General features: G+C 35.1%; 1 protein-coding gene across 6 annotated transcripts in view; it reads right to left on the bottom strand.

Moving 5' to 3' along the window:
- Window positions 1-24,423, bottom strand: part of Nrx-IV (neurexin-4) — a 283,070-nt gene that overhangs the window by 65,868 nt on the left and 192,779 nt on the right. For 2 of the 6 annotated variants that reach the window (XM_081749018.1, XM_081749020.1), the window contains 4 exons: window positions 17,327-17,523; window positions 8,921-9,062; window positions 3,614-3,817; window positions 731-897 (listed from right to left, as the gene is read on the bottom strand). In XM_081749018.1, the coding sequence (XP_081605144.1) occupies window positions 731-897; window positions 3,614-3,817; window positions 8,921-9,062; window positions 17,327-17,523 (710 nt within the window). Of the gene's footprint in view, window positions 1-730; window positions 898-3,613; window positions 3,818-8,920; window positions 9,063-17,326; window positions 17,524-20,774; window positions 20,972-24,423 lie in introns of all 6 variants that reach the window. The other 4 variants (XM_081749017.1, XM_081749019.1, XM_081749022.1 and 1 more) reach the window with 2 other exon arrangements.

Below are 24,423 nucleotides of genomic sequence, written 5' to 3'. Positions count from 1 at the left end.
AATGAAACTGAATGAAATACACATAACTATCCATTTTCTGATATTTTAGTATTTTCCGCTTTGTTATAACTTGTTGCAACTTGATATAGCCACTTTTTCAGTATCAATCCTGGAACAATGTTTCTTCCTTATGTTTTGAAGAAAGTTGATTTCAATTGTTCTGCCGTTACCATTAGAACAAAGCATTAACGTTCTACGAAAGAAATTCTTCCAAATGTTAGTCTATTTATTTATTTATTTATTCTTTACTTTACTTTGTGTGTGTGCGCCAAATTTGTACAATGTATTTTGTTAGGTGTCTATTGTATCTTTCCGGTAGATCTTGATAAGAAATTATTTCTTTTTCTATATATGCCCAGCTAAAAAGTTATACTATTGCTAGTTTCAGGTTCCTTTGTTTACTCACGAATCTAACGATATTTTGCTTTAGTACTAGATCCTTAAAGAAAGAAAGGGAAGAAAAATACTTCTACATTTACTTAGGAAGTTCACACTCATATACGTAGGAAAGTATTGATACAAAAATGTTAACCACATATTGACAAAGCAATCAAATGGATCATGATTATTCTGAACACTACACATTAACTAAGTTAATAAAAGTATTTTGAGAGCCAGGGTAGTTTAACACGAATATATTTCAAACTTTTGTGAAGCGTCTAACAAAATAATAAAGTACCGATTGCACAGTACAAATATGAATGAAACATTCCCGTCTCACAATACTTACATCTCTATTTAAATTAAGCCGTTCAAATTCGCCTTTAATTATCCCATGAATCATGACTCTGTCTACAGAAAACATAATATCTCTCCTATTTCTGGATATTACAACGTCGTGCCATATGTTATCATCCAGTAAGCTACCAACAGATAAGCTTGTCATCACACCTGATCCTGCAATAAAGGAATCGAAATCAATTAATTACTTTGTTTATAATACTGGATTCATTTCTTTACGCATGACTATATGCTATTCGCGTTTCTCATGCAGAATTTATTTTTACGTATTCTAATAACGTCCTTAAAATGAACTACTATCGTCGTACCTATTACTGTAGAAATCAGAACCTCAGTTCAAATAAAATAATACATGAAAATCAAACCCGAAACTAGTTAATCTTCCTAGTACCTTAGTATAAGTATGAATTCCACTCAGCTATTGATGATTATGCATAGTACCCATTTGCAGATCAAATTAAAACCTTGCATTACGTTGCTCCCAATATTAAACAAGTTAATCACAAAACATGACATTTCATCTAATCGTAGGGGAAGAATGTGGCGGGTATGTGGCCTCTCTTAAGGGGATAAGCAATTAAGCTACATGTGTGAATCACACGCTTGGCGGCTGATAGTTTAAGATGGAGTACCAATGATCATTATTTTTATTTTGGGATTCCCATATTTGACTTGCTCTTCTTGCACCCTCTATACCAATTATTTTATTATCAATAATTTTATTGAAAAACAGAAAAAAATACAAAGACTCAAGAACTGGATAATTTGATCGGAAGAATCTGGCAATCCTGTGTATCTCCACATCAGCTAAGCACATTATCCACACTCCAGGCTTGATTCCTTCACCACATAAAAGAAGATATCTATCAATCACTCTTTATATCGTTCTGTTCTTGCTTTTTTATCTTTCTTTAACGCAAAGATTAGCTAGCAAGGGCGTCAATATGATTGATTCCAGGAAACAAGGCGAGGCATTTAGCAGGTGCTCTTTTTGCAGGAGGGGCGGCACGATGGCTCAGTGATTAGTGCTTACCTCTGATGTGTGGGGTTTCTGGTTCGATCCCCTGCCAAGTAAGTTTGTTGTGTACAACATTGTGTCCGTGCGTTTTCTCGGGGTATTTCCGTTTCCTCACACTTTCTCATTCCACCAATTCTTCCACTATTACTCACTTGCGTTAATTATCTTCTCCCTTAGTCTAAATGTTATAATCATGGGACGTTAAACTGAAACATTTCAGTTCCATTTTTTTCTATTTGCAGGACTGCCATGTTAAATATTACACTAGCAGAAGCTACTTTATAGCCTTTTATCCAACTACAAATAAATAAGAAGTAGCAGTATTACATTACACAACGTGAAGGAGTTTTGTTTCTTGTTGGTATAATATTTTCTCAATCATTACTGAAACCGCAAGTGGTAGTATTTATACCACTTCTGATAAGAGATCATAGTGGAAATGAAACACATTCTTGGGACGCTTAACTGATTGCAGAAAACCGTTTCTCGCTATCTGGTAACGTATTAAATCTATATACACATTTACTAATACAGTGAAACTTCTCTAAAGCGGACAGCCGTGGGGAATCAAAAATTGTCCGCTATAGAGAGGTGTCCGCCTTACAGAAGTTTCAATATTTTCTTACGTAAATTAATAAACAAGGTAATATACAATTAGAAAAAAATATTTTTGCATGAATCACGTATTTATGAATATTACCAAAATGTTACTGTATCTGCATTATCTTGCGTCATCCAAGATTCCCTATGTTCGAGGCACAACATGGGAATAAGATGTTATAGTTCTCTGCACTTTACATTTATCGCTACTTACTACGTTTTCGGTATTTTGATCTAATTTGTGAGTTAATTGCAGTCCAGTAATGACTTTTCTTTTAAAAGACAATATGCGTACCCGTGGTCAAAAATACCAAACTTGTCTTCTGCTTGGTTAAAGATTCCAGCGGGACAGTAGAATGATGTGTCATCCCAAACAGTGGGCAACTGTCAATCACTTTTGTTTCTGAAACAGGTTGGGTGGGAATGGAATGCAAGCAAAGGATATAAGGGTGTTGTGAAACAGAGACCCTTCCTCAGAGTTCCTGGACAGACAGCTGAAGAGGCAAAATGTTGTCACACCCTCATGTTTTTCCTTGGTGACATAGTATGAATTACTAAAAGTGTATTTTTACTGTACTTTTCACCTTGTTTTTAGAGAAAGTGTTCGTAATAGGAGGTAAATAATACCTATAAAAGACAAGAAAAACTGTCCGTGTCCGTACTAGAGTGTCCGCTTTAGAGAAGTTTGCCAATATGTTTTTTTCCTATTACGGTGTTTAGGGATTACAAAATATGTCCGTTATGGGAGGTGTCCGTTAGTAGAGGTTTCACTGTATATACATTGATCATAATAACGTATGCTCCGACAAAGATATTCCTGGACACTGTGATACATTCTTCATGCAAAGTCAACCAGCATTTCTTTAGGAAGTTTGTAATTCCTCGCCAGCAGTCCACATTCGTATAATATTCCTGAAAGTGTTGTCCACTGCGAAGCCCCTGATTTAAATAAACAAAGCATGAGCGATGTAGTTCACTTCTCGTGAAAATGCTATTTCATTCGTCAAACTCACTTATCCTGCAGGTAATAACTTACTGTCCCATGAAATGAGTGAGCAGGCACTATCATCTACTATGGACGATACAGAATTTGTATTAGAAATGTTCGGAAGTTTTCACATTCGACTGCAAAGGAAAAACTTAAATGATAAGAATACTTTGGCAGTTCCAGCTAATGTTAGAAGAAATTTTGATTTTGCCTATTGCTTTCAAAAGTAATTTCACTCATTCATCGATCACAATTTAAGTACGTACCTAAGTCTACATTAAGCAGCATTCTGTTGTCTCTCAACTGTAATGCAAAATAATCTCCTTGTGTCCCGCGACTGTACATCAATATCCCATTTGCACTGCTTGTTCGGAACCTGAAGCGAACTGCACCTTTGGTCGCTGAGATTGGATTTCGCATTAAATTCCATCTAATCAATGATGTTCCATTAAAATAAAGGTTATCTGCAACTGGGAATGAAACAGATAAATTATAAATTTCATTGTTGTTATGAAAATATATATAATAAAAAATTCCAATTTTCAATAAGTTAAACACCAATACGTACACAACTTGCTTCACTTGATTACTTGTTAGAAAATACAATAGATATACAAAAGACAGCGTGAAAAAACATAGCACATATATAAGATTAAACTTTACTGTCGACCTCTTTAATTTCAAATTCGTACAAAACTTATAATTTAACCAATTGAGTTCAAAAGTTAAACCTCTAGATAACTGAAAAATCCTTCTAATATTTTCCCTGATTTATTTTTAGAAGCCTTCCTTTTGTTTCCACTAAGCACACAGAAGTAATAAGAATATCAATTCCTTCCTTAAAACTGCTATTCCAGCGTCTGAGTGAATAAACCATGAAGAACTCCGTAAACGTCATTTGAATGAATGATCCAACAACGATTAGAATGACGTAACGGCTGTAATTTGACGCAGTTCTAAGAATATGTAAAATAAGAGGATCGCCTACCTATAGTCTGCAGCGTGTAAAGTTTTATGTATTATTACACTAAATGTAATAAATTGTTTTAACAATCTCTGTTGCCTTCCTCGATAGCTGGGGGTAACACACATGCAGAATTCTAGTTCAACACTGTTACGCGGTTTGCCATTAATTTGTTAACTACGCATACGCAAAGTACAAGATGATATTCAGAGAAGTGATGTGTTGCATGTGAGTTATTGGAAGCTACCAAGACAACAAGAAAGATGGTAGAAAAATTTAGTACATAAAACTTTCGTTGCAGTGAACTACAGGATAAGCGGATCTCCTATTTTTATATTGATATATTCATCTTACTAACTATATTACTAAATCAAGACTATTGTAACAAATTCAGCCAATAATAGAACGATATATATATATATATATATATATATATATATATATATATATATATATATATCGAGAGAGAGAGAGAGAGATATTCAGAAAATGTAGACAGGTTCCGATTTATTCGGACAGTGATTATATATAGTTAATCACACACAACCAACTTGTTTTGTAATTTATTGATACTTTTTAAGTATTATATTGTGAAAGCGCATGGCACTGATAATTTTGAAAAAAAGATAAGAAACAAAATCGGATAATATATCAAACCTGGCTTAAAGTTAATTTATATTCCTGATTCTAATGTCGAAGAAGATATACAGGGTGTCCAATATACAATGCAACCCGGAGTTTGGGATAGTAGAATTTTTGAACCTGAAGTGATACGTAAATAATGGTTATACCAAAATGAAGCCTTGTTCATGCAGATATTTTTAAACTAGGAAGCAACAATTGAAGTACATTAGGAACCACACAGTGTTGCCAGATGTAACCAAAGGTGTAAATTTTTTTTTTTTTTTTTTTTTTTTTTTTTTGCAAAACATGTAAATTGACTCGTAACTCATACGTATGGATGTTCTCTCGTTAATTTTCAGTTTGTTTAGTTGGAGTAGCTTGGAAACTATGGGGTAGAAAAAAATTCATTTCCACCGATAACTAATCAGATGATACAACGATACTGTATATCTGATATCTGTGAATTACTTCCATTTTTAATTGTAGCTATTTTGAGCAACGGTGCTTAGAAGTGCACAATCTGTTGTGAAGAAGAAAAAAAATGTAGAATATATGTTGAGATTTGAGAATAAAAGCAAGTTGTGCTGTATATAATTTTAATGTGTGATAATAGGTGGTTCTTGCAAAATATATATAAAAACTAAATGTGCTAATGGAGGTGTTATTTATTTTAATCTTCGAACTGGTTAATATAAAATATAACGAAAATCTCGTTATAATGAGGCCTTTGTAAGGGGGAACTAGGGAAATCGTAGTTTTCATAAATTAACACTGAATTGGCAACCCTGCTGATGTTTCAGTGCATCAAAAGCTGTGTTAAGGATCTGTCTACATTATGCAATTTCTGAAAACTATGAAAAACAAACTTTGAAATTATCATATAAAATTTTTACTTACATGCACCCGGCAACACTGCTATTCATTTCTATGGGGAGATTTAAAGCAAGAGGTATACAAGAACAATTCTCGAACTATTCAAGACCTGGAAACGAATATTCGCAGTGCCATTGAGAACATTAACACTTCTAATCTTCGTAAAGTTGCTGCCAACCTGCTGAAACGTATGAACCAGTGTTTGAATCAAAACAGGGGACACTCCCAACATCCGCTGTAGAGCTGGTAACTCATTTCTGATAGTAGCAGTGTAGCCGAGTGCATGTAAATAACGTTTTATCATAATAATTTCAAAGTTTGTTTTTCATTGTTTTCGCAAATTGCATAATGTAGACAGATCCTTAACACACCTTTTAATGGACTGAAACGTCAGCAGGGTTCCCAATTCAGTGTTAATTTACGAAAACTACGATTCCCCTAGTTTCTCCTTCAGGGTGTCTACTGGAATACCAGAAAGTAAATTCATGACTTTTTCATGACTTTTCATGACCTTTTTGTTCAAATTTTCATGACCATGGCGATAAAAATTTACCATTAGTAATAATAAACCCCTACCATCAGTGGTGCATCGGAACTATGCGGGTTGCTAGTCTTAAATATCACTTATTGTGAATCTTAAAGAAAGAATCTAAAATTCTGCCGCCTTGTGCTCGAGCACAGAATAGCACTTACCTAAATACGGGTCTGCTCTTACCAGTGAATCACTCTATACTGTATTTTAAGTTTTAATTCTGAGTATAATTATCCATCTAGCAGAATTTTGTCTGAAATTAAGCACTCAGAGAACTGCCCAAAGACAAAACAAATTATAAAAGAAATTCGTTTAAAAAAATAGATAATCAAATTTAAAATCTGCAAACTCAAACGAATAATATTATTTGCATAAATCTAAAGGCCCAAAAATACACAATTTACATTTCTTAGAAGTAAAGAAATAGCAGGTCAGAAAGTTGGACAGTAAAAAGTTGTTACTATATTACAGAGACTAGAAGATGAAATGGGGAGCAGCTAGGAAGACAGTAAAGTACCAGTTAGCCAGCACTAACTGGTGGGGGAAATTCTCACACTTACTGACCTGATACAACTGTTTCAGTACACGCAGTATGAGGTATACAAGTATGAAGTATAAAAATATACTCTGAGATTTCAGATTTTCATGACCAGTTGGGTAAATAAAGGACTTTTTCATGGCTTTCATGACCACTAAGCAAAATATATGACTTTTTCATGACTTTCATGACTTTCATGACCAGTAGACACCCTGTCCTTACAGAGGCCTCATCCGATTAGTTATTGGTGTAAATGAAAATTTTTTTTTTCTGCTCCATAGTTTCCAAGCTACCCCAACTAAACAAACTGAAAACTAACGACAGAACATCCATACGTATGAGTTATGAGTCAATTTACATGTTTTGCACAAAAAAACCACTTCGGTTACATCTGGCAACATTGTGTGGTTCCTAGTGTACTTAAATCGTTGCTTCCTAGTTAAAAAAATATATGCATGAACAAGGCTTCATTTTGGTATAATCATTATTCGTGTACCACTTCAGGTTCAAAAGTTCTACTATCCCAAACTCCGGGTTGCATTGTATATTGGACATCCTGTATTTACGTTTATATACAGTGAGACCTGCTAACTTGGCCATCTGCTAGAGTTGGCTTAAAAAAAAAAAAAAAAAAAAAAAAAAAAAAAAAAAATGTAAGCTGGCCATATGTTTAATCTTGGTACCTGGAGTCAATGAAGTAAAGTAACTACTATGATGGTAGTGATAAAATCACTTTTTTTTGCACACTTATGAAATCTTCACTTCTTAGAAACTCTTTCTGAACATCTCTGCTTCCCCCCCTCCCCCCAACATACACTAAAAGAGGAAAGGGAGAGAACCTGATTATTGAAAGTACCTTCTCCAAAATATTGGAGGCGGTGGTACTCTTTATTGCTTTTCATGTTTACTTCGACCAATGTATGAACAAATCGATGTAGTTAAGCCCTCTAATTTTTTGAAAATAAATGAAATCTTTGAGTTTTACGTCCCACGGTTATGCCGGTTAGGCTAAAGGAGACGACGAGTAAGAGAAATGAATGAAATGGTGGAATGAAGAAAGTGGGAGGAAACGGGAGAACCCCGAGAAAACCCACGCACACGGTGTTTGTCCACCACAAAGTTCACTTGGCGGGAGCAGGGTTTGAACCCGGGACCCCATGCACCAGAAGTGAACGCTCTACCACTGAGCCACCGCGGCCCGCTCTAATTTTTTGATATGCTCTTCGTGTTCATCATGTGTTCGAATCCTTTCCTCTCTTGCAGAAATGCACAAGAAACGATCTAATTCATGTTGGAAAGCGTTAAAAGTTTTTTATTTATTTATTTATTTATTTAGTTTTGTTGTTTGCTGGTTAAAAACCTGAACACCCATTAGGAGGATGAAATAGCTTTTGCTAAAGGCACAACTTCGATACTTTTGTTGTTATCGATATTTAGAGGGGCTAGACAGTGAGTATTTCCTGACATCTAACTATTTTATTTACACTTATCTTCATTGTTGGGAAAGGCAAAAGAACAAAGAATGTGCTGCAGTATTCAGTAAGTAACTAACAATTTGGAATTTTATTTAAATTCATTAATTAAAAAACTGTTATTAAATCTTAAATGATTTCATTAATGTTACATGTGAAGACCTCGATATAAGTTCCTTATCTGTAATTTGCTGGTTTAAAAAACAGAAATTTGGTAACCATTTTAAAGTAATACACTACGGACAGTGGGAAGTATAATTCTCACCACAAAAAATTTCACTAAATGTCAAGTAAAAGTTTCTATTACATATACACACATACAAAAAAATCTTCAATGGTTTCATTTCATACACGGATTCTGACTTCAAGCACTCATTATTGTACAATTTCTAGGAAAAAGTGGCCTAGGAAAGGGTTAAACAGCATGTAATTTTTACATTAGGGCACAACATTTTTACTTTTGTTCTTTACTTCCCTATTTCCTGATCTATAACCTGTCACGAATATTTCACTTGCAAAAATAATTTAACAAACAGTTAAAATGTATTCTGATTTTTATTTTTGACTTACCATATTCACAGCCATATAGTTCAACTCGTAATGATATCCTATTTCGCCATCTTGTCGGGTTCACTCGAATCCACTGTGCTATCACAGGAACTTCGAAGGTATTTCTTCTCACCGAATTACCATCCCAATTACCTTTGAACATCTAATACACCAGTTAAATAAAGAAAAGTATTAGAAATGAATTTGCGTATTATCACACATACGAAAATTTCAAATACATAATACAATACTTAGATACTAACAACTTGAAGCTTTACCGTTGAAAGTAACACATGTTCACTGAGATAAGATTATCACTAGTTCGGGAAATTACATGTATGTGAATAATTCGGCTTAATGAATCCAAAGGTTGATCGCCGCATATATATAAATCATCCACTGGATTCTATCCTGTGTCGAGGCAATCCACTCTGGATATCATTATCTACTTCCCTCAAAACATTGCTTTATATTATCTTCCCATTTTCCCCTTCACACTTAAAGAAGCATTCTTTAAGGTTTCTTTTCTCTAAGGATTCCTACTAAAAAGTCTATGTATCCCGAGCGTATTCCTTATACCAACGACCGTCTTCGATGTTTTGACTTGTATTATCCGTATAATACTCGGTGTCTGTAACTATTATGATATTTATCATTGTGTGGCTCTCTAAATTCACCCGTTACACCACGCAAAATATTTTCACGAACTGTTAGCCTTTGTTTTTCTCTGTGGTTTTCCCCCTACTTTCACATCCATATAATACGACGAAAAGTACACTTTGATATTAGTCACAATTATAAAAGTAATAATTTTATATGAAGTAATAGTACCCCTTTCTCGCCATTAATGTACATTTCATATCTTCCTTGAGTTCGTTTTTATTTCGTAGCAATCGAGACTGCAGATTTAAGTCGACTGCAGACGAGTTTGAAATTATAAGTAACCTCACAGCACTTCTCTTAGGTTCACCACAGGCTTCACTATGATGATTACCGTCTGTCTTATGACCCCCACCGCCATCCACCTGAGAACTGAGTGAATAGTCAGCATACGCCTAAAATTTTGCTATCAGTTAATCGCCAGTTAGAAGAATTTGAGGTAGGTTTATTACCATTGCCTACAACAAATCTTCCGCCAGTTCTAGGGCGGTTCCTAAAACCATTCCGAAGAGGGCTAATGAGATATGTCCATTATTCGATGGAACGAAGCCCATCCATATATGTACTGGTGGAGGGAGCTCCTGTGAATAGGAATCTCCCGGCATATTCAGTATCGTCACCTAAAGCAAGCTCTATTTCCCCTTCGCAATTATCAGGAAACGTCTCAACACTACCAGATACCAAGTCCACCGTTTGGCGAATTCCAAATTGTTACAAGATGTATAGCCTATTTTGTGAACCAAACCATACGCTCTCTTTAAAAGTCTAAGAATAGTTTATGAACTGTATTTATCCCTACCTTTTTTCTAGTAGACGTACACCGTCCGACAATTAAGTAATGAGACTGATTTTATTGTGGCCAAACAAACAAAGAAAATGTAATAAAACTTGTTTATTATTCAAAGTACATCCATCCTAAGTCACTATAGGTAGTGGCACGATGACGCAAGAAACAGAACGACCTCTGCAACTTCGTTTGTGGTATGTTCTGTAATGCCGTTGTCAAAGCTGCTTGGATGTCTTCAACATTGTCAAAAAGTCGCTCTTTTAGTTTAGGGAACAGAAAATATCGCATGGGGACATATCTGGAGAATGGGGAAATGCCGCAGCACACCCACTTGTTTTTTAGCCGAATATTCCTGGACAAGTAATGCCCAAGTGAGCGAGTGCATTGTCATGGACATGGAACCAGCTACCTGGGGCTAGGTATTCACGCCGAACACGACGAATCCTATTCATGAAAAGTCCAAAACACTTAAATAAAATTGAGTATTTACTGTGTGACCTTCTGGTACAAATTCATGATGAATGATACCCTTACTGTCGTAGAAACACAGAAGCATTTTTTTCACTTTTGACTTCTGTAGTCGAGGTTTCTTGTCTTCTGGAGCTCTTGGGGACATCCATTCGGCTCTCTGACGTTTAGTACCTGGATCATAACGATAACATCAATATTCGTCCTCCGCAACAACGGAAAGTAGGACATTTTTATTATTATGGGCCGTTGCCCCGATGTCACGAACGTACGCAACACGCTTTTGTTTCTGTTTCTCAGATGCGGCATAAACCGCGGTGCGATCATCATCTTGCCCAAATCTCACACTAAGATCTTTCGAATTGTCTTCTTTTAACACCAAACTCATCTGCCATAACTCTCAGTCACGCAACGATTTCCTTGCATACGTTTACAGACCTTTGCAATGAGTACTTCGTTACGAACAGACAATGGAGGTTCACCTTTAATCGATTCCACACCACGTTTAAAACAGTCGTATCATCTAAAAATCTGTGCACGAGACATATACGTATCCCCATACACTCTCCGCTTCAAATCAACTGTCTCTGTGGCACTTTTACTCAGTTTAATATAGAATCTGATATTCGCTCTCTGCTCTATGCTACTAGAATGACGAGGGCCTCTCAGTGACTGCTGGTAATGACGTATTTCACGTTATGTTTCGCGTGCGGCAACGTGGTGTTGCCAGATTGTAGAAGCGGAATTACTTTTTCGAACGCACACATTGGTTTACGGATAGCATTCACTGTTTCGTTAAATCATTACTTAATTGTCGGACGGTGTATGATGTAGAATATCAGTCCAATGTTGCACTTTTACGTCTCAAGAACATGAACGATACCTAATCACTTAACCTACATGAGTTAACCGTGGTGAAGTAATGTGAACACGATTTCGTAGTAGCCTTCGATAATTATTACAGTCCCCTTCACTAAGTATACACTTTTATAGCGATTTTGTTTTCATTCTTTAGAAATTTCCTTCTTGTCAGTTAATATAGCAGAGTAATCATGTTACTGGAAAAATATCATTACTGAAGCTGGAACTTATTGTGAGAGAGTACTTTACATGTACAGAAGTAAAGTGAATCACCCAGAGCTTCACGACGGAACGAAGGATCAGCCATCAATATATATAACTTTCTAATATTTAGGTACACAAGCATAGGTGCACATCTTCAGCACTTTAAACCCATATACGTTAAATGAGACTCCAGCACATAAATCATAAGTTTTATGAATTACGTTGGAAAGTACATAGGATGCGAAATTATTAGGTACCCAAAATGTTCTGTCGTATTTTGACAGAGAAAGAATATGAAGAAAAACGTAACTAGAAAATCAGAAATAGTTCCCATTCCCAGCAACATGTTTCTTACGCTGTCTGTCGATTCAGTGGAACGTAACCCAAACAACTAGTCCAGCGCGTGGGTCACCTCGTCATGGGTTCGGATCGTCGTCTCCACAGACGGTTGTTTAACAAAGAGAACACAAATCATAATCTGATGGTGTTATGTCCGAGAAATACGAAGATGAACTTCTCACACAAATTTGGATAATGGTGTCACGGGTGACCTTAGAAACACGTGGCTTGATATTCTGAAAAAGAAAAACACTTTTGCGATTCATATGCACTAAGTCCACGTTTTAATTCCTTATGCACACGTTTCAAATGCTCCGGATACATAGTTACATGTATAGTCTTGTCGGGTGACAGCAGCTTGCGATGTATGATGATTCGAGCAGTCCAACAAACACTAAGACTGAACTCTGCTGAAAAAAGTAAAGAGGATTACGAGAAACGTACATTTATAAATGAATGGGCTTGCGTTTCTAATAAGAACTAGCGGAATACCTGTTTTTCGGACAGGGAGAATACGTTTCATTTTGGACATGAAGGGCTGGATTTGGATTTTAACGGTATCGAAAGTGTCACTGTTCGTCTCAACGATACCGAAAACTATGGATTCGACATTAATATTGGTTATTTTCGATCATTTTTATACATCTCCTTCTTCTTCCTCCCCGAAGTTGTACCTTCAAAGTGAAATGATAAAAATCATCCCACGCTCGAACCTCATCTATTTTGAAAATTTGATCGAGTTCAGTCGGGTGGTTTAAGAGAGGTATTAAGTCACGAACATAGTCAGTCACGTTCATTTTTATACATATAGATTTAAAATATCTAAATATATTTCGTCTAGATGTTTATACAACCTGTAATTCGTTAAATGTTTCGGTGTTTGCATATTAGCGTTACGCGAAACCTACATACATGAATGAATGTGATATGGACAGCCATGGTTAAATTCATCGTTACCCATGTAGATACTAATGGACTGGCTCCACTAACAAACTAAGCCGAGATGCCGACATAATCGCTCTAGCTATCTACTGCAAAAACTGACTAAAAAACAGCTTTCGTTCAAGAGTTCTCATGTACAGTAACCGACGTCCGTACTAAGATTAGGGTGGCCAGACATACTGATTTTCGCAGTACAGTACTGTTTTTCGAAGAGCTGTCCTGCGTGTTGCGAAGACGCCTACAAAATCGAGATGTGTCCTCCTTTCCTAATATGTCCTGCGAAATATCCTGAGTTAACTTATTTGCAACATTATAATGTTTCGTTCTTTATTCACAACATTTTGAATCACAGGGACTCCTTTCCTCAATGATTAACCGCTGTGTTTTTTTAACACTCCTGAAAAGATTAGGGATGGAGAAAAATCAACAAACCATTGTTTTACAATATGTTGTTTTTACTGAGAAGGGCTTGTTGAGATATCGGTAAAGTAGGAAAAGTTTTTTTTTTTTTTTTTTTTTTTTTTTTTACTTATGAAATTGATGGATAACCAAGTTAAGTAGAAGTTCATGCAGGTCTAAATTTTCTCTCATCCCTTAAAATAATACTACGCTCCGAAAATTGATAAAAAGAAATCTTTAGCCCAACACACAATTTCACTGTACGTTCATAAAAATAAAACATTTTGTCATTCATAAAAGCATTTGGAGTTGTGCTGAATTCCTGGAATACTTTTGTTCAGTACTTTTCTATTTAACAAAAATGAATGATTAACTTAAGGTTAACGTTAAATAAAATAAAGACATGCGTAGTGCCGACGCAGTAAACTATCATATATTATTATACTTGTCTCCTACTTTTCGTTTGTCAGAATCTGGTCACCCTAAGATTACAATCTTATAAGGCTCACTAACGTGATCTTAAATAACCTGTTGATACAGTGGAGGTTTTGCTTGTCAGAGATGCGCTGTGTAGTATCGTAAAGAATCTACTTTTTACTTCACATCAGCGCTGTCCATAAACGGTTCCTTCCCCTGTCGAGATAATAAACACACGCAAATGTTACTGTCGTTTACTGAGCCGCAGTCAAATTTCCCTACTTTATACCGTTCCTTCAGCTAATGCAGGTGTTGACGAAAGGTTTCTCTACTAGAATCAAATGCTTCCTCTATTTGGTACTTATTGTAAATAATTGTCAGGTCTTCAACTCAGAACCTGAATATAACGTCAGGAAGAAGAATGTCCTCACAATCATGCCATTGTCCGGGTATTTATCCTATCCTTCTATGTACGCCCGCATATCCAAAATGCCATGTGGGTGCAATGCCAGTTAAGGCGTCTAGAACATGTAAAATCCATAAAATGTTTCACCAGTAAAAAAAAGTGTATAATTTGTGACCCCTAGCTCACCCCTCCCCCTGATTTAAAATCGAAAAAGCAGTTCCGTACGCGATTACGTCTTGTGGAGATCTATCTATGTACAAAATACGATGACTCTACGTAGCTCTTCACTGTGTGAAAAGCTGATGACAAACACAAGCATACATTTTATATTATTTGTAAAGATGTTTGGCCAATATCGATCTCAATATCCGCTTGAAGTACTTCGCTCTGTACGGCTAATGAGCATCACGTACTGATCACCGTTCTGAAGGCACTGATCACCGTTCTTAAGTTTGTTAAACCATCGTTGTACTGCCTATCTAATGCTTTGCATATTTTTCTTTCCGTTTCGCTAGAGGCTCTTCCCAGTTGAAGCTCGTATGACGCTGCTTGGGGATTACCATGTTTGACCTGCTCCCACTGAAGTCTCCACTTAACTTTAATGACTGAAAACAGAAGTTTATTTATTTTACCTTAGCTTTTTTCTTTCACTTCGAATTGACAGATGTATAGTGTTCGTACAGTGGTATGATATGCAAATACTTTTTTTTTTTTTTTTTTTTTTTTTTGAGGACCAATAATTTCCTTACAACTATACATCAGTGGTTCCCAACCTTTTTTGACTGACGACACACTTTACTGAACTCCCAAGGCATCGCAGCACATTTGTGACTTTTTGTTAGTAACAACATAAATCATAATAGTGTAAGGTTTTTCTATGAAGCGTGACGAGTGAAAGTTACACTGGTTTAAGTAACATTTTCTTATCTAACACCACATTTTTGATAAACAAAACAACTGTTTCCTTTATCTTCTGTTAACAGATTGACTTATTTATATCTGGTTTTTGTCTTTAAGTTTTTTTTTTTTTTTTTTCATTCATCGTTTTATTTTTAAACCAAGTCACTTACACTACTTTGACTTTCATTCGTCCATGTAGTAATGAGCATTGTTCTAGCCATTGGAGATGCTGACTGGTACAGTTTGTTTCATAATTGATTTTAAATTATCAGTAAACACTTCATGATTTTTAAATTCTAGAATTTCGCGATACATCCTATGGGACTGCACGATACATCAGTGTATCGCAACACACCGGTTAGGAACCACTGTAATACATAATGTTAAAAATACAAGTTTCACATACACAAAATTCGGAACAAAAGCAATTAGTTAGAACGAAAGGATAAAATACAAAACACTGCTGAATTAAACTAATAAGAACACACAATATTTCTAAGCCCTCATCCTTTAGAAAGAAAAATACATGCAAGCATTTTCAAGGTATATAAAAGAAATGCGGAAATAAACTCAAAGTAATGATCTGTACATCAAATGAATAAAACACGGGGTACAGTCGAAAATGCCATATTTAGAGGTTTAAAGCTTCAAAAATGCCGGTGAAATATTAAAAACTTTAAATTTTATAACGAGTGAATGTCAAAAAACTCGATTAGACCACACAATTACTTTCATTTCTTTGAAAAGTTTTACACAACAAAGAACGGAAGGAAGAATCCCGTTCTATCTAGACTTGTTTACAAAACAAGTATTCATCGATGATTTTGAACCGAAAGTAAATATGTACATTTTTAACAAAGAACCCAAGTATAACGGAAGAGGAAGGATTAACAAACAGAGCATTTTCGAGTTATCCTAAACAGTTATTATTAATTTTACATATTTCTATTTTCCACTTTTTAAATAAAAGCTGGAAAGAAAATCTTATGCTTTTCTGCTAAAATAAAACATTTGAATAAAGTCTGATCTTATGATTTTTCCTGAAAACAAAGAAACAATAATATCACAGCTTAGGACTTGAGATTCCTGAACTTTACAGCTGATGATTTTATTTTATATCTGAAAATAACCTCATGCAAATAAAATAAAAGTTAAATATTTACGAGAAAAGTTTCATATTTGTATTAAAAAGAAAGATAAGTTGCACGGGTGGTCATAATGAAGTTGTAGCAAAATATAAACGAAATTATATAGAGAATAACAAAAGAAATTTGTTGTTAGTTTATTTCAGTGATTGTAATGATATTCAAATCGTATGAAGAAGCCTTACTTATAAAAGTTAAAAATGGATTTCTAGAAACGAATTGTTTAACGGTACTTCCTTAACACGAGTAATTTAGTTCGATTAAAAATTCTCACCATAAGAATATCCTTTTAGAGAGATCGTGTGAATTTGAGTAACGTCGATTAGTCGTTCTGTCTCACGCCAGAATGGTGCCTTTAATATTCGCTCTGGTAATTTAATTTTCTCATCTCCTGGAAATATATGTACTGATGTTTTCCAAAAGAACCTAAAACTGAACTGTCTGGCGCCACAGTCATAACGGAGTCAGGAAAGGGGGAGGAAGGGTGTAAAAATCCTAGTCACGTTTAAAATATTACAGGAGCGACATCTTAAGAAACACGAATTACATTCAACATTGCTACTTAAAGTGCAATAGTTTATACAAAAAGGCATATGAACAATACCTACCCCTCTCCCTTTTCTTTAGTATAAAACAATGTAAATTTCCGAAAACTGAAATTAATCATAGTAACTACTTTCTTTACCCAAGTATTTTCATCTCTAAACATGCGATCAATTATTATTCGCTGCACTTCTGTGATACTTTCTTAAATAGCAAAATAAATAAGCAAACACAAAACACCTTCACAGCACTTACAAAAACGTACGGGACATTTACCATGCTAAAAGAAGACGACAAAACTAATAGACAATCACTCAAAATACGAAAATATTTTATGTTTTCCTGATAAATTATACCTCAGCTTCTCCAGTAGCACTTGAATAACTTTTCCAATTATCTCCATCATCAGAGTATTGTACTATATATTCAGTTACACATTCCTGAGTATTAGAGCGACCCTGAGTCGCTATTGCTCGAATATCTTTCCTATTCCGTAAATTTATTTCTAGGAACTGATAGTAATTATTTTCTTTTGGAGACCACGCTAGAGGTCCTGAAAAGAGGTACAGATTTGGAAGAGAAAAATTGTTAGTAACAGTAAAGTAAAGAAACATGCTTAAGGACAGTAGTAGCTCAGTCGGTTAAGGATCAGTGCAGAGAAATTTTGCTGAAATAGAATTACAATATTATATATATGTTAGTATGATGAAATGAATAAGTTAGAAGTTGTTAGTTACACAATGCTCAATAGTTAGTAATGTGAATTTAGTGCAATACCAAAGGTAATTTATTGGCAATGTCGTTGCATAAGTCATAGAGGAGGAGTATTACTGAGCCTTGCTGGATAATATCAACGTTATCTTCAAAGCCTAAATTACTCCATGAGACGCTAAAAGCTTTTAAGAGAACTTAGGTGCGAAATGTTTCATGTAAGAATTAATGCCGTAATTATAAAATAATGAATTTCAGCCCAAAATAACTGATATAATTAAAGTTCAATATTATCCAAAACTACCAGTATTACAGGACATCAAGGTGATAAATAGACTTTTATCTATACTCTAGATTTTTATTGATTTTTTCTAACAAATGAGAATAAGGGCTGGAATTTTATTTGAATTTTCAAAGACAAGCATAGACATGACATCCCATGATCTTCAAGCTGATAATTTTCGGGAATGCTTCCAGAAGTGGAAATACTGTCGGAATCGGTGTGTTCATTCAGCAGGGGACTACTCTGAAGGAGATTCATCACAATATCCTATAAGTACTGCCATTTTTAAATTACAAGCCCAGTCTTGAAACTTTCCAATCACACCTCGTATTTTCGTCAACTACTTTGGCTTCGCCGCGGAAAGGGATAACTACTTCAACACTTACGTATGAAAGTAAGTTTTTTGTTTCTTTCATATTTATCAAATCGGCTCTCATCGACGCGAACTTGTTAGCTGGAGAAATATTCGAGCTACAAAAATACTTCTAACATAGTCTACTTTGAAGGTACATGTATTTTGCTATTCTAGTTTCGTTTGCAATTTCTCGAACTGATTTATATTAGACCACCCAGTTTTCGAGTTACGTTTCTTTATTAACCGAAGTTTTCCATTTTCAGGTCTTAGTCATTAAATTATTAAGAATCAATTCATGTCCACTCTATGCAAGTTCTTACTATAGTTACTGGCCTACTGATAAGAACTACGATGATAACAATCGAGGAAACTATTAAAATGAAATGAAATGAAATGAAATCTGAGTTTAGCGTCCCATGACTATACTCGTTAGGCTAAGGGAGACGATGATTAAAGAAAGTGAATAATAATGGAAGAACTGGTGGAATGAGAAAGTGAGAGGAAACAGGAGTACCTGGAGAAAACCCAAGAGCACGATGTCCACCACAAACTTACTTGGCCGGGGATCGAACCAGGGACCCTACCCACGCACCAGAGGTAAGCGCTCTACCACTGAGCCACCGTGCTCCCTACCCCCATCATTTAAGTACTTAATATTAAGCTGTAATAAATATATCCCCGCGCTCATATATCTTCTCTAATACCGGATAACACCGACTCTTCGCTTGATAACCACCTGGGCTGTTCGAAATTGACTTCACGAGTATATGCCACATTGATGTGAGGTCATTCACTCACTAGTAGATCCCTTTAGTTAGAGCACAAGACGACTATTTCAGCTTATCACCCAGTGCTTTTGGTGCACTCGACGCTTTGAGTTATTGGACTACACAAAAAACACGACTCGTGGACTATATTACACATTTCCAGACCGATATCAGTTCAGTGTCTGTTCTGAGTCCAGTGAAGTCGTGCAATTCCAGAGGCAGCAGTGAGAAGCTGACTCCTTCGTGGTATTCGAATCCAAATGTCTATTGCATAAAGCTCTCTTTGTAACATTCTTTCGGAAGTTTGTTGAGATGGACCTGCATATATGGACTGCAGCAATTCCTGTGGGGTTTGAATATTTCCCTTAATTAGGTGTAAAACTAGATGGCAGTCTTTTTGGGCTAAGATTCTTTTGCGACACAATTTTGACGCCGCTTGCGTTTACATGCTTATTAGAACATTTCTTGAAGACGCGCTGGACACACTGCCTTGATACACAACAAATCAGGCAACTTACGCGGAAACACACGTCTCTTTGTTATATCTCTGATTCGACCCATCCTCAGCCGTTTTCATACAATAAATTCGTTGGTTGGATTAGAATTTAACGTTCCTTCCAGTACCAAGGCTATCAGAGACGTGCACCTAAACTTGAACGTGCAATCCCACTCATGAAGTTTCATCGAGAATCGAATCTGGGCCTAATCTTAATATGCTTAGCGTTTAACCACGTCGGAGCTTTCCATACAACTAACTGACACTCACTTCAATTAATTACAATATCATGCGTGAGCAGTGATTGGTCATTTAGTCACGTATTACAAATCAAATACCATCCACAACGGCAGAAAAGGACTAGTGTTAATACTAGAAGTGACTAAATTTTTGGCAAGTATGTTTTTATGGTACTGCAATGTAACACTGCAATACTTTGTGAAACTTCTATTAAATGTATTCGTAGTTTCCAGTAATAGGACTGAAGTCAGATGTCATAAAATGATTATCTCTAGATCGAAATCTAAGAATTGTTGAAATATCTACATCAGAATCTTTACAGTTTTTTTTTTTTTTTTTTTTTTTTTTTTTTTTTTTTTTTTTTTTTTTTTTTAAATATCAAATCACTTAAAAATACAGGGTTAGCATAAATAATTCACTCATTTTGGAAAGGTAATATTTTCAAAAGTATTACACGTACACACATGAAAGATATATCAAAAGAACCACAAACTCACCAAGTTTGTGTTATATGGCAGCACTTTCCCATCGGACGTGGCAGCGTGACAATACGAGGTTAGTACTTGCCGAAAATGGAGGGGAAAAAAAAAGTTGAGTATCGTCTGGACGTGTGTCGTGTCACCAAAGGGGCACATATTGGTGAACATTTATAAAGGGTGTTTAAACTTGGTGAGTTTGTGGTTCTTTTCATATACCTTTCATGTGTGTACGTGTAATCTTTTGAAAATATAGCTTTTTCAAAACGAATGAATCCTTTATGCTAACCCAGTATAATAAGTTACTCGTATAACATATTGCCGCTTATACTATTACACAAATCTTGAACAAAATTTGCGATTCTTTCCAAGTTTGTCACAATCTTACTCCCAATTCTTGAATCTGAAAAACAAAAGAACATTCAAAATACATTTTAAAAAAAAAAAACAATGATTACTATACCACATTCACCCACCTTTATATTACCGCCAGGCTCTTTATAGTCTGCATAATCCAAGCCGTTACTTCCATAACTGATTGCATACTCCATCACATACTCAGACGAGTGAGCCCTGCCCTGAGTCTCTATGCCGGTCACATTCATCACTTGCCCCAGATCGATAATAAGATACTGGTCAAAATCTGAATTCGATGCAGTCCATGCTTTTTCAGCTAGTAAACAAATAAACGAGAATTCATGCAACAGCCAAAACCCATAGAACATTCAAGTAAATACAAAATACATATATTCATAAAATAAAAATAACTACTCTCCCCTCCCCCCCCAAAAAAAATGAATATATAACATAAGAAAAAACAAAACTAAACTAAAAATAGATGTATGTTTCAAGCGCTTACTAATGTTTTCTGCAAATCAAGAAATCTACTCAGAGACAAAATCATAATATCATAAAGAAAAAAATAATAAATCAGAAAACTTAAAGCTGCGTAACATCCAAATGATTTACATGCAGCAGTTTTGATTGAGCAATCACTTGAAATCTACTAAGCTTTTCTTAGAAAAAATGCACAAAACTGCGTCGATACATAAAATTTCATTTTTAAAAGAAAGTAAAAGCATTTTTCAAAGAAACATTTAATACATAATTACACCATAGTGCATAACACCATTTACTTCCATTCTTCTGAAGCGGATCTACAAGGTCTGCTTTTACACATCATGCATAAATTGCAAAACAAAATGTAAAAAAGTGTAAATCTGTAATTGCTTCTGATAAATACAATCGACCCGAAAAACAGAAAGGTGCTAAGCGCCATTCTCCTTGATTTCCTACTAAGTGCATATACTGACTTCCCATTTCATGTTTAATGTTGGCAGAAAGGAGACAATATGAAAGTTCTGCAGTGAAAACTGAATTCTATAGAAGAATGAAAAATCGGAATTAATTAGTATTTCATTCATTTTTATGCTCTCCTGAGAAATTTGCAGTTTGGCGCGTAGCACCTTTCTACTTTCCGGTGGCGAAATATATCACACTACAGTGTATGTAACGCAAGTACATTCTTAATTCGGAAATGTTAATTAAACCCAGAATATACGTTGTTGGTTGTATTAATTTGAAGCTAACACAATATAATAACACAATACTCACAAGCAACCCAATGGTTAGCGCCTCATTGGAGTGCATAATGCGGGTTCGATTTCTGATGGAGGGATAAAATTTTCAGTATCACAAATTTTCAAAAGCACAAAATTGTGACGGAATTGGGGAGAGCTTCTTCAATTAAAAAGTAGCGAACTTCGATCTAGAAAGCTAAAAATAAGGACATTCGTAATGATACATTGGTCATGTACTACCTATCTGCACGTGCGTCATTTAGCAAGCTTTTGGTAAGCTTGTGTTTTTTCCCATAGTCTAAACTTAATTTAAAGAAATACATGTACAAACTTAACTCAAATAGTACGGTATGTACTGCTTTTAGTCGTACTTCTGTTGTAGTGACACTGTTGTTACATCTGTTAATTAAACGCGGTAACTGCTTTGAAAAAACGAAGTTAGTATTCGTTGAAATTTGTCGGCAGAAAGTAGAGATTTAATATTTTGTTAAAAGAACCGCTATCTACAAATTACATATCGGAAATCAATTTATTTCGTATACATACGTAAATCAAAATTATGGTTCAGTAATTTACTGTTTCCGCGAAACTAATGAATACCGTAAGTTTTAAGCTTACAACCATAGAAAGAAAAAGATTGTTGGCGAACGTAATCCACATAAACGATAAGAGTAAATTTATCTTGTACAAGAATGGATTTGTATATAAACTATCAAAACAGAGTTTATACGTGTAGATGACCTACCGTTACGTGACATACTCATCGTTAAAAAAATTATTGTATTACCTACACGAAATAATCATTTAGCAGTTACATAAATTATTTAAACGCTCTACGCAATAATACGCTAACAACAAATGTAACAAAGCAGGAAACTGCAGCAACGTATTATGATATAAGAAACGATAAAGGACCTAGCGGAATAAGCATGTGAAAACTGCCCCCAAGCATATCTACACTAAATTTATAGTATCGATTAACATTTATGAGAAACTCAGTTTCCAAAATTTTCAGCCCCCCAAGCGCTTTAAGAGGGGTGTTAGGAGGGGGAAGGAAATTTGATTTTTTTTCTCAAAAAAAAAAAAAAAAATAGTGGAAGACTAACTGGGACACCCACAATTATTGTCTTCAGAGGGACCCTAACAACATATATTGTTTGCAAGTGTACCTAGTAGTGAAAAAAATGCCAAATGTACACTCATGTCCAAAATGATTGTCGCATATCTATAAGTTTCTTTTTGTAGAATATAATTTGATAATGATTTTACAGGATACTTTTAATACTGATACTGTGTGTATAATCGGGAAATGTATATTTGTGGTAAATTTCATTGCAAAAGAATTATAAATACAAAAATTAGAGTGAGTAAAACAAAATGTTGCTAAATGGGCAAGAAAGTTTTATTTTCGTTTTATTGTTCTTATTTACTGCTCTTTTGACATGAAATTTGCCACATCCATGTCTTTGCCGATTATACACATACTAACATGTTGTTGTAGGAATATCATTTGACAACGAATTCGCCCGGTATTTCTTATAATATTTATAGACATGCGACAATAATTTTGGACATCAGTGTACATAGGTCAGCATCTATGTGGTATACGTATGATACTCACTGTACACCACTAGGATAACCAATACGTTTGAATTGGGGGGGGGGGGGGAATGAAGTTGTTATAACATTGGAATCTTATGATAACAAGTATTTTTTGTCTTAATGGTAATTGGTCTCTGAGGATGAAGGGGGTTCCCGACCCTGTTCGCACCTCCTTTTGCTACGTGACTGCTGTACATCAACTGAAATTATAGATTCCCGCATTTTGTGTTAATTTTGCACATAATCAATGTTCTGCGATATATATAGATCTTTGTTTAGTAATTGTTCTTGTTTTGTAACAGTTGGTTAATAATGTCTGTTTTTAATAGGTATTTATCTGTTTAGTTTGTTTCGATGGTATTACTGTATGTGTGTGCTTGATATAATTAAATAAAGAATGAATTGAAATTTAAAAAAAAAAAAAATCCTAGTACCTATTTTCGCCCACTACTGAAATAATTTCGGTTTTTATGAACTGTTAGTGAGTATTTTAGCTGGTCGAATGCTTCTCCATAAGTGCATTCGCTACAAGAGTAGGGGAAAGAGTTCCACGGCTATACAGTGTACGTCGAAGCTGAAGACCTGTTATTACTTATCATCGTGACTCCAGGACGTTCGGATCACTGCGGAAAACTTTCCATTTTGTGCTTTCTTATTCACTGTAAGTATTTAAGTGAATCTCGTTAAATAGGTTTGCTACTAAACATGCCTAAGATGCGTGTAGTAAGTAATGGATGCAACAGAAAAGATTTAAAGATAACTCCAGGTAAAAAAAAAAAAAAAAAAAAAAAAAAAAAGTAATCAGGAATGCCCCTGAAGTAGGGACTTATGATGCTGTATTTGGAAGGCAAGTGGAGGTCAACGACCGTTTATGTAATAAATGTCGACTTTCTATTTACAAAAAACAAAAAATGATTCGGATCCTTCAGGAAGTGAATCTGAT

The sequence above is a fragment of the Thermobia domestica genome, chromosome 2 (genome assembly GCF_964235325.1).
Source record: "Thermobia domestica chromosome 2, izTheDome1.hap1.1, whole genome shotgun sequence".
NCBI lineage: Eukaryota > Metazoa > Arthropoda > Insecta > Zygentoma > Lepismatidae > Thermobia > Thermobia domestica.
The sequence above is the reverse complement of the archived record's forward strand: the minus strand, read 5'-3'. Positions and strand labels throughout refer to the sequence as shown.